We start from the raw sequence: 15496 nt of genomic DNA on the forward strand, positions 1-15496 counted from the left end.
ACAGACATTTTCACCCCCAGTTCTGAGCAATTCTGGTAGACGATGCTGTAGCACTGAGTGTACTCAATCCATCCAACTACCATTGACTTTTTTTTGCAGAGTTAGAAAAACATTTTCTACATTTTTCTTGCAGTAAACACAAACCATTTCAGTTTTAATCAACTCTTGATAATTCTCAACAAGCATGTTTTTCTGATTTAGGAAATTGCTAAGATAAAATACTGCACATGAAGTCTTAGCTGATCTTAACTGATGTCTGAATGCTAGAGTCACACACGGCCGGATTTCGTACCGGGTCCATAAGGAATTAAAACCGTATCGACTCGGTTCAAGCCGTAGAGACCCGCATTGACCCACGTACATCGTAACCCATGTCAATTCCTGATGGATTCTGGGGGCTACAATACGGCGGTGAAAAATTTTTGGTCATGTTCACAATTTTCTAGATTTCAATTCCGTATTGATATCCGAATTGACCCGCATTGACTCACATCGACTAGCTGCAACCCGCAGCGTAAAACCGTGTGGACCCTCGCCGTATACCGCATTGCCTTCATGCAACGGATGATGACACGGTTTACATCTGGGCCGGTACGGGTCGATAGGGGTCGAAAAGGATTCAGTTAAGGATTTTAAAGCGGATTTTTATACTGTTCGATATGGGTCAATACGGGTCTCTATGGCTCGAACCGTGACGATACGGTTTAATTTCTTATGGACCTGGTTCGAAATCCGGCCGTGTGTGACTGTAGCATAAATTGCCCTCCATTCCGGGACTAATCCGGCTCATTTTCACCCAGATCAAATCCGTTTTGTGACTTGGCCATGTGTGACTCTAGCATTAAAGTTTGGACAGTTTGTTTTAGTTGTCTGTATTTTGCTAATCAATGCATATGAGTTAAAAGACAGATTTTAAATACAAAGAACATGTTAAAGGGATGGTATAGTATTATTGGTGGAGATGAGGATTGGGCTTTTAACTTTTTGCGAGATATCAAGAAAACACTTGTGAAAAAGTACAGAGCATACCATTCTAAGAGGAATTGAAAGTTTATTTGATGAAAATCAGTTTTGGAATGGCTGAGATATCCAAAAACAAAGTAAAACAAAGCGATCGTAATAAAAGGTGGGTCCCACCTTTTATTAGGATCGCTCTGTTTTGGGTATCTCAGTCATTTCAAAACTAATTTAAAAATTATCAAATAAACATTGGAATATGGATCGAGCACATGATGCAGCTCTCCTCTGTGCTCTTCATTCAGCATTGATCTTGAGTGATTTATTGACCTGGTCTTTGTTTTAAAGTTGTACCATCCTGAAGAACTAAGCTCAGAGATTCTGCAGGACTTATTTTTTTATGCGCAGTAGAGTATATTATTATAGTAGCTGCATAATATAAATATCCTTTATTATTATTATTATTGATTTCCTCTTGGAATTACATGCTGTTTCATATTTCATGAGAGCTAGGTTTCTCATTATCTCACCCAAAAGTGTTAGAAACCTGAAGCTAGGGCTCAACCAAAACTATACTATCCCTTTAAATCGTGTTTCATGAGTGCAAGGTCAACTCAGCTGATGGCTTGCCAACTTCAGTTGTTTTGCTCAAACACACACAACCACTCACAAACCAATTGAAAAATCCCCATATGCCACAGTAATCACAAAGAAAGCATAAAGTTACAACATAAAGGCATAATGTTGTTTTCTATTTGAGTGACTGTCCAACTTTTTTTTCCATTTCTTTTCTTGGAAGCTGGTTACTCGATCAAATCTCCCTCGAGAAATCTTACAGGAATATAAATTGGCTGCTGAATAACAGGCTTTGAAATGTTTTCTGTGGAACAACATTGTATGCCTGACATCAAGGACTGCAAGAATTGTTTTGTATGACTTTGCTTTGATGTAAAAAGAAACTTCCCCCAAAACATGGACTCAGAGACCTTAAATGCTTTACTAAGCAGTCCACGTCCCTCAACATTAGCAACCTTATGAAATATCCTGTCATTATAATGTCAGTGGAACCTTACTGAAGATGGGCAAAAAGGTGCAATTTCATTATATCCATTAAAGGGTTTCACAAACATAGCTCTATCAACTAATCGGTGTCTGGAGTAACTTTGTGCATGATGACCTGACGGAGCGAGACACCTGTACGCAGTGCAATAACTGGATTGAATACCACCACTATTCAAATTATGAAGTATTACCGCGTTCATTTTCCTCAAAATTTGTAATATCCAGAGATGGACACACTGCAGATAAAACTTGTTCTCCCCAATGCCATAACAGCATGATGCTGTAAGAGTCTGCATATGAGGGTACCTTTAATCATTAGAAAACACTGTCATACTATATAGCAATTAGTTGACTAGGTCTATAGGCACACCCTGATGGACTTATTATGTGTTTGACTCACACATTCGACCTCTATTAGGACAAGCTATTCTCTGAGGTACAGGTATACCTCCACTAAGCTCTGCATTTTTCACATTGGTGAACCCTCTTATAATGTCAGACTAAATTCCAGACAGGAAGACTAAAAAGAGACTGAAGAAGATAATGTATGTAAGAGGCCTGTGGGACAGACAATAGACTGCTTGAGCACTCCACGGTTTAAATCAGGCATTGTCACTCACGTGTGACTTCCTGGTCCAAATCCTCGTATTGGGAGAAGCGACAGATCTGTTGAATGAGCAGAGGAGGGAGGCGGGTGAACACTTTCAGATTGCTCAGCCGGGAATAGATGATGTCCACGTCTTCTGGTGTCCGATCCAGCGGCCTGATTTTGGAGAGTAAACAGAGAGTGTAAACATTCACGCATAGTAACCTGGAGAGCAAGATTTCAATAATTCCTTCCTCGTAGAACCTTTTAACCCCTTCGGGATCACAATCACAAAATGTACCACTTAATATTCCACATGAGAGTCTTGACTCCGCCTATGATAGACATAATGAGACATGATGACACACACTGAAACATCATGAGACAATTCATCAAAGGGTACATGGGATGAAGACACAAGTGTAACATGGAATTACTGTTTTGTACATAACTTGATTTAAAAAGTAAAAGATATCAAATTGAAAGAATTACTTCTACAATTTTATAGTTTTTTGGTACATTCATGAATTGATATACTGTAAAAGTGGATATTTTCGCTTGACAAATTTTTCGCGCTGGGCGAGCTGAGAAGAGTTTTACATGTTTTTAATTCCACGGAATCAAGACATCGACTACTGGAACATATGGCAAGCAAAAATATTTGCGTGTTTTATTTTTGTGCTAGTTTCGGGTCGCACGAAATGCGCGAAAATTTCAACACCGCGAAAATTTCCACTTTTACAGTAGTACTACACTTTTGTGTGGGCCTAGGTATTGGTCACAAAAAAAAATGTAGATTGAGTTATGTATGTTTCTATTAGAACTTGAGGTAAACAAATTGTGTTTTGGCAGATCCTTGTTTAAGCTTCTAAATGCTTTATTTGATTTTATTTGATGCTTTCTCTGGTTATACATGTAAATAAATATTTTGATGTTATTATTGTCATTTGGAATATTGATGTAATTTGTTCATATTCCAGAAAATTATTCAGAAAAGATTGCAACATCAAGTCAGAATGAAATGTTATGGTTTATCTTGATGAAAAAAAAAATGGTTATCTTTCTTTCAGCTTGTCTTAAGAAGACAGAGGAAAAAATGAGCAAGGTCATTACTGTGCTAATTAATAGATTTAATTCTAGTACAGGGTAAAATAGCGTAAGTTTCTATCTGCTCAATTAAGACCTTTGTTTCATCTCTCCCTCCCCCCCCCCCCCCCCCCCCCATCTATCTATCTCTCTTTATCTTGCCCCCTTTGCCAGAGAGCACATGAACATGAGCAGATTGCATGTTGAATTGCGGGTGGGTCATGGTGTTATAGTGACTCAGGTGTTGTATGGAATGAATTATCTGCAATGAGTGGTTGAAAAGACTAACTTGTATGTCAGAACAGCTTTTCATTCTAAACATGAATGAAATGAATTCTCCAAGTGTGAAAACCCTCTATCAATTCTGCTTCATAACAAAACTTGGAGACAAAGGTTGTTTATAAATAATAAAGATTACATTTTAATACATGTTGCAGTTTCCGTCAATCAATTTTGATTAACCATATTAAGTTTCAGCACTTAACATGTTGAGGACGAGTCCCAAGTATACTCGGCCAAGTGTCTATGGGAAATGCCTGTTGTAGCAAATTCAGTCCTTCCTCAAATATATGGTTTCATAATAAGAAGCATTAACCTGCTTGTTTATGGCTGTATATTCTTGATATATGAATGCTGTTTGATGCAGCATAAGCCCCTGTTCCACTACGCGTTCTCGCTACGATTTGACGATTTTCTCAGATCGGGAAGGATCAGGTAAAACCTGAGCTGATCACGATGTTAGAACGCTCTAAGAACGCTACAGTTACGACTACCACGTGCTTGCTACGCTCTTACTACGATGATCAGGAATGAGACATTACAATCTCTGCCGCGGCAGTTACGCTTTAGAACGATGTAGCTACGCTGTCAGTGCGATGTTGCCGATGTTATCCGATCGATGCATGCTGTATTTACGCTCTGAATGATCTATGCGATCTTATCACGCTGTTACCCCGTCCAGAGAGCTGAAAAGTGCCCGCTGTGCCCGATGTACCCCAATTCGACTGCCGATCCTTAGTCAGTCAACTTATTAGCATGCACAACCAAAGAAATATACTGTGGACCTCGAAGAGGCTCCTCAATTCACGGTACCTTTACAGCAATGCATTGTTAATGAAAGACGAGCTGATCTTTCCAAGGCTTTTTCTTGATGTCCTTGCTTTTATAGTCCGTTTTCCTCCAGATGTAGATGATTTCATATTCTTCAAAATTCTACTATGTCCTCTTCTTCCTCCTCTTTTAGCATCACGTGCAGTCTCTCTTAGTTCTTCGCCTTTTGGGTAGCTGCTTCGCTGCTTTCTTCTATTCTTTTTCTTCATCTTTTCTTCTTCTTTGAAAATTTGAGCTCCTTCTTCTTCATATTCTGCGTCGACAGGTGCAGCGACAATGTCCTCCTCCTCATCAAAAGTTTTGCCTCTCAATCTCTTTGATCTTCTGGCAGACATTTTGGCTGCGATTTTTTCCAGCGTATCGGCTGCATCCCTTTTAGAGCGGCGAGAGCGGAAGACGTGCGTAATTGAGTCTGGGAAGGCGTAGGAACAGCGTAGCTAAAGCAGAAACAGCGTAGCTAAAGCGGAAACAGCGTAACTAAAGTGGGAATGAAGCGTACTGAGAGCATCGTAGGAACGAGCCTTGATTCTATATGAGAGTAGAGAACGTAGTGAGAGCGGCGTTAAAGCGGGAAGATCGTCTTTTGATCAGGGAAGAGCAGCGCAGCAGCGGGACCACGGTGGAGTCTAAGTTTACTTCCCATTCTTGTGCCGATGTTACCACGCTCAAAAAGACCTTGTTACGTTCATCCCGCGGTGTTTACGCTGTCACTATGCTCTCCCCGCTTGCTGTACGATTCAAAATACGTCAATTTTGATCAGGGAGATCGGGAAGAAATTTTGAACAGGTTCAAAATTTCTTCCTGATCTGAAAAAATGCCCGCTCCAACCCAGACCACCAAACGCTGCTGCTACGATGCTTCCGATCCCCGTACGCTTTTGCCGCTCTCTCCCGATCTGCTAGATCGGGACAGATCAGGGTCCAGATCGTGATAGTGAAACGGGGGCTTTATGTACTTCAAAATCAATGGAAGGATGGTAGATTCAAGGATTTCTTTGTGTTTGTTTTTGTCCTTTTTTTTCATTATCAAGCCAAATAGCACATTTATGGCATATATATAATTATGACCTATTTCCAAACCTGTATCATTATTAAAATGGCAATTTATAGATCAAATCACACATAGAATTTGTTAACATCAGCATCATTATTGATAGTAATTTTCTCTTTTTTATCTGTCTTATGTAGAATAGTTATATAGCACTAACAATGGAACTATAATTGTCATTTGCAATCCAGAAAGCTTGTGCATGACGCAATCTAACTGCCAATATTGATCACAAAAAATGATGAGATGTGTGATAAGAAACAGTCTCTCAATTTTCTGGCAAAGCATTTTGTGTTCATTTTGAGACTCCAGGCTTATGATAAACAGAGGGATCGCGGCAAATTTTAAGCTACAATCTGCAATAAACACATAGACAAGGACATTCCATTCTACTGACTGTGTGACATAACCAGCTGAGTTGGAGCAAGGAGGTACTATGCCAGCCTAGCACCTCTTTGGATGAAAAGGGTTTGTAACAAGACATTAACAAAGGGATGGAGACTATCTGGAAACATACAGAGAGCCAAAAGACAAGCATCTGTTTCTAATTCTCCTTTCAGACAGGGAACATTTTAACACTAACTTCAACTTGAAACAGATAGTAAGTTTGCTCTCTCGGAAAGTCAATTCCTGTTGTACAACATTCTTATGCCCTTAATTATGAACAAAAAAAAAACAATTCATGTGATAGGGCCTATATCCAAGGACCTTCAAGAATCAACATGGACTGAAATCACTCGAGCCTATCCATGTTATTGGAGATCAGCAGAATCCAATGAATCGGCAACCTTGTACTGAAGTCATAAAGTAAAGACTGGTGTCTGGACACCATTGATGTGTAGGTCATGACAGAATAGAGATACAGTAGTTTGTGGTGTGCAATGTTACTCCTTACCTGAATTCCTGACATCTCATTCAGACAATGATCAGTTAGACCAGTCTTGGTATCATAAACCCTCAAGACCACTTATCAAGGACAACCAAATTTAGCATCAGGTTGGCTTATTGTCATAGCTAACTGCATCATCTACAAGGAAATATCTGTCATTAGCCGGGTTCACACGTACACCAATTAGCGGGATACAAATCTCGAGATTTGCATCGCGATCGTCATCCCGAGTTTTTTGCACGTGTGGACAGAAAAAACCCGAAAATTAGCGGGATAAGCATCGCGATGCTAATCCCAAGAAATCTTGCGCTGGTTCGTCAATTAGCGGGATAATTGGCCGCGCGCTGGTACGTGTGAACGGTCGGGATTACAATCTCGAGTTTTTACATCCCATCATGCAATGCGCACATCACAACAGCGAGGCCTCTGCGAAGAGGTCCTTCACCTCTTTGGAGCACAACAACAACAGCGCGCGAACTACACCACTGACGCGTAAAAGACAATAGACAAAGGTAAGTGCGCGCAAGCAGTGATAGAGAAGGGCGCTGTGTGACCCAGTTTGCAGGCTTTGTTGTTGTCTCTATCGGCAATTAGCGGGATAATTCGGTACGTGTGGACGCTCGCCAAATTAGCGGGATACCGATCGCGATCGCCATCCCGCTAATTTGGTACGTGTGGACGCTCGCCAAAAAACTCGGGATGAGCATCGCGATCGTCATCCCGCTAATTTGTACGTGTGAACCCGGCTATTGACCATATGCCAAGTTGGGCAAGTGTTTATACTGCATTAATGGCACAATGGAATTTTTGCACACACAGACATTATAGCTGGGTGACTACACATTCTCATTCCATTAAAACAAATTTAGCATTGACAAAAATACATTTATAGGCCTAATAAACACATACAATGTTGATTCTGCAACCAAAAAGTTTTTGTTAATTTATAAAGTTAGCACACAAAAGAACAATGTCATTGTAGGTGGTACAAAATTAGTCTGATGACCATCATGCTATCACGACCAATGATGTACTTAAATCAACAATGGAATTAATGTTGATTTTTCAATGGTTATATATGCAAAGATTTGTTTTGCAAAGAGAGATGAAATGTACAATAAATGTTATCATTCTCTACACCTTCATGGCCAATTGTAAAGACATTTGATGAAAAATATTCCATCAGATGGAAAGATTGATGAAGTCTTAACAATCCATGAATTTCAATCACCATGCATGATTAGGTATGACCCATTAATTTGAATTTCCCATTTCCTTTCTCATTTCTAGGACTTCTTTCTTTTTTCCACTCGATGAATCACAAGATTCAAAATATTTCTATAAATATCAGCTGGATGAAGTACATTAAATGGAAATACACTTTGCCTAGGAGATCCCATCTAAGTCAGATCAAATCATATCAACCTACAGCTTGGCTTCTGAAAGATACACAAAGTAAATCAAGACAAAGTATCCTTCTATATTAGAAGCCCTACAGGATATTTTTCCTAAATCCTTCAATATAGCTACTTTTTTTGTTTTGTAATTTTACCAGAGTATCCAAACTCCATCTCCATCTATAATGCTGAGCATTTGAATGAGATCACATATACAGCAGTATAACGAGGAAGCAATGATTGGTAAACTGCTAATGGCTGCATAGCCAGGAGTTGTTGTGCTCCTCTAGGCTGAACCCTTTGCAGACTCAAATGTCAAGCTAGATATCTAGCTATCAGTATCACCTTCATACCTCCAATGTGCAGGACAAAGATTTCTGCACTTGAAGTAACATTACATGTATCGGATGGATAAAATATTTTGCGCAATGAATATATCTAATGAACGCACACTTTGAAACACCTCAGACATCATGCAATCTGATGATCAAAACACTAATCCATTCAAGTTTCCATTGCTGTATTGCTCTTCTTTCCTCTTATGCATTCTATACATCCATCTTGATAAATCACCCTCCTTTGGAGAAAAAAAAATCTTTTAACTGATATTTATCTGACAGTAAGTGATGAAAATTTGGTATGCCACCAACTATCCAGGAAATTGACGAGCCAATGTATACTTCACTTTTTTTCTTTATCTCTTCCCAGCTCTCACTATTTAAAGTTGATTGTTGCCATCTTTTCTTCCTCCTGACATTCTTGCTCATATCAAGTGATGTCGGTGTGCTGAGGTTTCTAAAGAATTCCTAATTGACTTGAATTGTCCACGTCAGATAGTAAGCTAGGAGCCTAATTCCACCCAAGACTGTCCAGTTTCAATTGGTGGGCAAACCAAGGCATTTAATTCAATATCATGAACCATTACCGATGAAGAGATTGAAATTGGGTCACGCTTCACATTTCATGATTGAAAACGAAATAGGCATTACATATTCAACAGTCTATCAAATCTGCAAGCCTCTGTTGTCTGTTACACTCTCTCTCTCACTCACTCTCTCCCTCTCTCTCACATCTCCTCTCTTCATTTGCACATATTCATTAAAACATTTCTTTTGTTTCATTTTATTTGTTAAGGGCCAATGTCTCTAATGTCAATCCTGTAAAACAGTCTTTCCTTTGTGTAAGTGATTGTTTATAGAGCCTCTGCAACCCCCCCCAAAAAAAAAACAACAACAACAACAAAAAGCAAAAAGACAAAGTGGCAATCCCTATTTAAAATGAAACTAGAGAGGGGCCGTCAAAGGCGGCAGACCCACGCCTAAGTACAAAGTCGGGGTAAACATAATGTGCATTCGGTCATCTACCAGAATTCGGCCACTTAATTGCCAGTGTGCTTTATCACCAGCCAGTGAGTTCTACCAAAGATCGTACACTGAAGTGTACGATCTTTGGTTCTACAGTCACATCACACGCAAATCACATAATTACACATACGGTATTAACACTCATTCACGTACAGGAAAGTCCTTAAGTCTCCTCCAAAAATCCATCGAAAATCCCAAATTCCACCGTCAAAAGTGCAGAATCGGAACTTTTCCAAGCGCGCGCGAATTAAGTCCAGTTTTAAGAGTATTGTCTACGCGACGGGTCGCGGAAAAAAGCGCTAAAAATCGAGAAATACGCCGTTTTCTTGCGGGATATTTTGATTATAGCAAGCCGAGAGTGTGATGATATCAAAGGTCGTATGAGTGTACGATCTTTGATGGTATCCACAAAAGCAAAAAAGAAAAACAAAATTTACGTACCCCCTAGGCAATTACCCCTATGATTAGTGTCTACGGGAATTATTCAATGCAAGGGTTGAATGCAAATGTCTACTGCACCAGTATTCGGCCACCAACGAGCGCCGCAACGTCCCCGGTGCAATTTTGCACCAACAGTGTAGAGCGCGATGCATTTTCAGCGGCCTTGCACACGCATTGACATTGAGCACGCATATCGTGCAGTGTGACTGCGACCGAGCAAAATGCTCCTCCAACGAAAAAAACAATCAATGTTAATTTGAAAAATCATCAAATATCAAAGGTCGTATGAGTGTACGATCTTTGATGGTATCCACAAAAAGCAAAAAAGAAAAACAAAATTTACGTACCCCCTAGGCAATTACCCCTATGATTAGTGTCTACGGGAATTATTCAATGCAAGGGTTGAATGCAAATGTCTACTGCACCAGTATTCAGGCACCAACGAGCGCCGCAACGTCCCCGGTGCAATTTTGCACCAACAGTGTAGAGCGCGATGCATTTTCAGCGGCCTTGCACACGCATTGACATTGAGCACGCATATCGTGCAGTGTGACTGCGACCGAGCAAAATGCTCCTCCAACGAAAAAAACAATCAATGTTAATTTGAAAAATCATCAAAATACGGGCCAGTTTGTGATGACGGAGAACGAACTTTCATAAATCTAGAAGGACATAGTCCCTCAAATAGGCCTAAACGTAAATTTCGGAATTCTTACGAACATTTGAGCAGCGAAGTCGGATCGTTGGGGAGTTTATGTCTTCGTATGGTAGCGGAAAATCGCAAAGTGAGAAACGGGAAATTTTCGGAATGGTCACTATACCATGGGGTCAAAACTTCAAGGTCACACAGAATTTGCAAGGGTCAACCGATTATCACCAAAATCTAATCGATTCTTTCCTGTCATTATCCAAACATTCCCTGAACATTTCGTGCAAATCCGTTTACCCGTTCTCTTGTTATCTTGTACACAAACAAACAAACAAAAAAACAAACAAACAAACAAACAAACAAACAAACAAACAAACAAACATACGGAACCCTTTACATAACCCCCTGCCGATTTTCATCGGCGTGGGTAATTAGTGTCAAATGAGAATACAGGGTTGAATCTTCTCTTGAAGTTAGTGTTTCTTAACACATGTTACACACACACACAAAGCTTAATCCTTCCTTGGGATTCATTACCTACAATAAGGCAATGCCTGTCCAGGAATTACGATAAAACCTGCTAAATCTTGAAACCACAATAACCACAGGCAATGTGCACGACGGGTCGGGTGAGACATGACCCACTGGAGACATTAGCCAGAGGAAAGGTTCAGCTAAGAGGAGAGCCTAGTCACACTGCACTCTCCATGTCATTCTGTGTTGTAGTTGATTTCCATTGAACTTTGCCTCTAGTCATTGCATTTACTGTTGCCATGGCAGCAAGATGTTCTCTCAAGGCTTTCATTACACACCCACCAGCTGTCATCTGGCAAGTGTCTTGCATGATGTGAAATCTCCATGTTTCCTACATACTGGGCTTACGGATTCAAGGCCAGTACGATACTGACCATGTCCTGTTTCATACATGCATGGTAACCAATTGGAAATTGACTATGACATTAAGGCCGGAGAAACATGTAATGTAAGGGCAGTGTGGGAGCAACATTTCATGTTATTCCCTGCTCTCCTCATGGTATCACTGATCTGTGATCTCCAAACCAAAAATTGAGATCAAAACATGCTTTACTGATGTTTGCAGGTGATGATCAGCATGTTCATGATGAGTATATGGTGTCCTTTAAAGATGTATGGCCCTTCCCTTTTGCATTCCTTCCCAAATAGCTCAGAACATGATATATTCCACCAGAATGACAAGACTATTGTAAATCTATAACATTTCTGTGATATTTGAAGGTTGTTAGCCGTTAAAATTCAAATAATGCACCAAACGCTCACCGTAACGTATTCTGTGTACTATAGGCACAGCTGCATACATTAATCCTCCTGTGGTTTAATATGATACTTATACTTAGAACAACAGATGTGCATGTTAAAGCTGTCAGAAAAGAAGAATTCACTAGCTTCTCTTACTTTGTTATCAATGGCAAATAATAACACACCACTTACATGAACTACATGTACAACTAAGTGCATCACACAGGTCTGTAAAACTAGACTAGTATTTAGATTTGTAATTTTTGCGATGTTCGCAAAAATTATTCAAATCTTAACGGTCAATTTAACTACACAAATAAAGACCCTCTTGAGTTCAAAATTTACAGGTTTCCAAATAGTGTTTTCTTCAATACCTAAGTGTTCTTACCAATTTTTCAAAAAATTGCATGCAAAAGGGATTGGCTGTTTTTAAGATATTTTAGATAGACATTTCTGGTATATTGACTCTGAAATCTATAGCTTAAGTATTGTAAGATTGATTTTGGTAATTTAATTCCTGTTATTTTTTTTTCTATTTCACATAACAATAAAGACATACAATTTTGGAAATACAATTACATGTAGTCTTTTGAAAAAGTAGCAGCACACAAGGAGATTTGAGTATTGGTGTCTTTAGCCTCTGCATGTACTGCAAATGCAGCAGAGAAAGTTATGTTGGAGATTAATGTTCAACTGTAAATACTAATATCATCATACTTCTGCACTGACTTCAACATCAGACAGTTCTTTAATTTACAATATTTGATGCACTGTCGCCCAATGCAGAACAAATTCAGTCAAACACTCTGAATTTGTTTAATAGGCCTCCACTAACTGTCTCATTCATTTTTTTTTTCAGCTGTATCTTACAAAATACCCATATGACTATCAAAGCTCATTACATTTTGGTGTGGTAGCAAGTCAGCTCATACCCTCAATTGCAAGTAGTCATATTATACAGAGTGAGATATCGGGATAAAACATAAATGCGGCTGGCCTTAGTGCTTGGTATGCCACAACATCAGGTGTGCAGAAAAAAAAAAAAAAAAAAAAAAAACTGGTCAGCCATACCCAGGCTACTTATAACCCATGCACCATTTTAGGGCTAATAGGATGAAGCTGAGCATGGCTGCACACTTCATCAAATTAGGCCTGTCACAAAACGAGTGCATCAACATCGCTAACAATGTGGTTTACACCCACAAGGGAAGTGAGGTGAATTTGCTCCAATTTTCAAAGTTTATCCCTCCATAATAATACCATTGTGCCTGCTTGATGTAGCAGAATGGCTACCTGATGTAAACACTGTGGCTCATAGAAAATGTAATGGGAGGCAAAAATGGGAGAATTTATTACTCTGGGCATCTTTTCCTTTTACTAGAGGCTTTCATATCCAACAAAGATGTTGAAATTAGAGTTTGTTTCTTTCTTGTTTTGGATTCAGTCTTGCATATTCATTTTCTTTCTGGAAATGTTGCTTTAGCATAGTTTTGAGGATAATTTCTGATGTCAGCTATATCTCTGTAATGCATGCAACAGTATCTGCAAAATGTCAAAATCTAATGTGTTTTGGATCAAATATGTTGCATGTTTTGGATACATCTCCATGAGTTATTTTAGGTGCAAAATTTAAAGATGCAGATAAAGGTAGAATTGCTTGTCAAATATAAAAATCAGCTGTAATGTGCATTACTATGAAAAAAAAAAACCAAACCATATACTAATGTCATAATCCAGCAGCAGTGCAACACTGCCATTGTTTGGACTACCTTTTATGTGTCATCATCAAAGAGTTTTTCAAACCACAGCATTTTTATACCTCTCTTTCAAATACAAGGCCTTAATCTAACCCCATGGTATGATGCTTATTACTAGAAAAAAAGATATCAATGATCACAATACTGCAGGCCTATACGCCATATATTTCGCAAGTCTAAATTTTCGTGAATCAGGAATTACCAACGATTTCGCGAGTGGTTGAATTTGCGATCGTGGAGTCTTAGTACTCAACAGAGAAATGCACACACGTACGTCACATCCACATCGGGATCAGAGTCAATATTTTCGCGTGTCTTTAATTTTGCGAATAGCACCCGTCTCGCAAAATTCGCGAAAATAAAAATCTCGCAAAATATTCGGCATCCACAGTAATACTAATAATCATAACAATTTGGACACCAAGACTAATGAGCATTACATTCATGGGAAACCATTTGTAGCTATTCAAGGCACTTGCATGTTCAGCACCAAGGTGTGTGGGTTTTTTTTATCTACTGCAAAGTACATTTATTTACAGATAAAGAAGCCTACAGTGAATGTATTTATCAAAAATAAGTGCAGCACACACCAAGTTCTTCCTGTATGCTTCAAGGTCAAGTCACAATTTGGTGTCCAAAATCAGGCCATTTTTCCTTAAAATGTATTATTTCAAGCAAAGAAAATTGTGGATGTTTTAATCTAATTTCATCTCGAATATCTCTTCCGCACAATGAAAGCTTCTTTTTTGGGGGAGGGGGGAGAAACAAAATACCCATAACTGTCTCTGAAACAATGGAAATTTGACATTTTTTCATCTTCTCTCACAAAAATATTTTATTGTAAAATGTATTGTAAAATATACATATAACCCCATATTGATTTAGCAGAACACATGTATTAAAGAAAATGTGCACAATTTGAGAACAATCCCATAAATCCTGCATAATGGCTAATAAAAAGTTTAGAACCATTGTTTGTGCAGCAATCAATATCAAGAGCTTATCTTGCTGTTCCTGTTCCAAACCAACACTCTGTGTTACATCTTCTGTTGAATGCTGACATCTTTGACACAGTTCTATAGAGAGAACAAACACTTGTTCTCCAATGTGCAAAGGGAATGCTACATGTGTTTATCATTGTGGAGTACCCTTGGCTGGTTACCATGACAGCATAAATCAGCTTCATGTTTGCTAAGGGATTATTAGGGCTTGACCTTCCAGTCTTTATGAAGACTTAGAGACTCTGATGGTTGTCCAGCTACTCAAGGAATGAGGCAAAGTGTGTTAATGGTTGGTGTGTAGCTCTGCCACTACATAAGGATCATTTGCATTACAAATAAGTGATAATGACTGTACCTGTAGCAAAAGGCGAGTAAGGCAGAATCTTTTCGTACAACAATAAAGACAGCAAATTACAGTAAACTACAGGGGAGCCATATTAGCTTGTAGCAGCAATAAGGACAGCTTATTATAGCATGTATCTTTTTTCCTGTTGTTTTTGTCATTGACATTATTCATGTTGTTTTTTGTTGTTCTTGTTACTGTTCTTGTTTTTGTTTTCATTCTCAGCAGTGACATTACTGTGAATACCAAACAACAATCACTGCTAGTCCATAACAGTGCCTATGATTGCATAAAAGATGTCACTTTCTCTTACATTTCCTGCTTTAGGACATGAAGCATCAAAATATCATATATTCCAGATTGCTATCGATTGGATGAAAGAAACTAAGTTGTTGAAATGATCTTCTTTTGTTGAAGCTTTGTGGTTGAATTGCTTTTCTTCATTTTCTGCTCCAATCCCCGGTTGTATTCTACATAGATCCATAAGAGAATATTTACACAAAGTGCCTTACAGGTGATATGTGTTTGTTC

At 38.9% G+C, this 15496-nt stretch overlaps 1 protein-coding gene across 1 annotated transcript in view; it reads right to left on the reverse strand.

Moving 5' to 3' along the window:
* The window catches only part of LOC139716427 (rap guanine nucleotide exchange factor 4-like), a 161814-nt gene that overhangs the window by 129715 nt on the left and 16603 nt on the right, over positions 1-15496 (reverse strand). The window contains exon 2 of the mRNA XM_071627973.1: positions 2640-2782. Within this exon, the coding sequence (XP_071484074.1) occupies positions 2640-2782 (143 nt within the window). The remainder of the gene's footprint in view (positions 1-2639; positions 2783-15496) is intronic.

The sequence above is a fragment of the Diadema antillarum genome, unplaced genomic scaffold (genome assembly GCF_040938485.1).
Source record: "Diadema antillarum isolate AM-2024a unplaced genomic scaffold, OU_Dant_1.0 scf00000065, whole genome shotgun sequence".
Taxonomy (NCBI): domain Eukaryota; kingdom Metazoa; phylum Echinodermata; class Echinoidea; order Diadematoida; family Diadematidae; genus Diadema; species Diadema antillarum.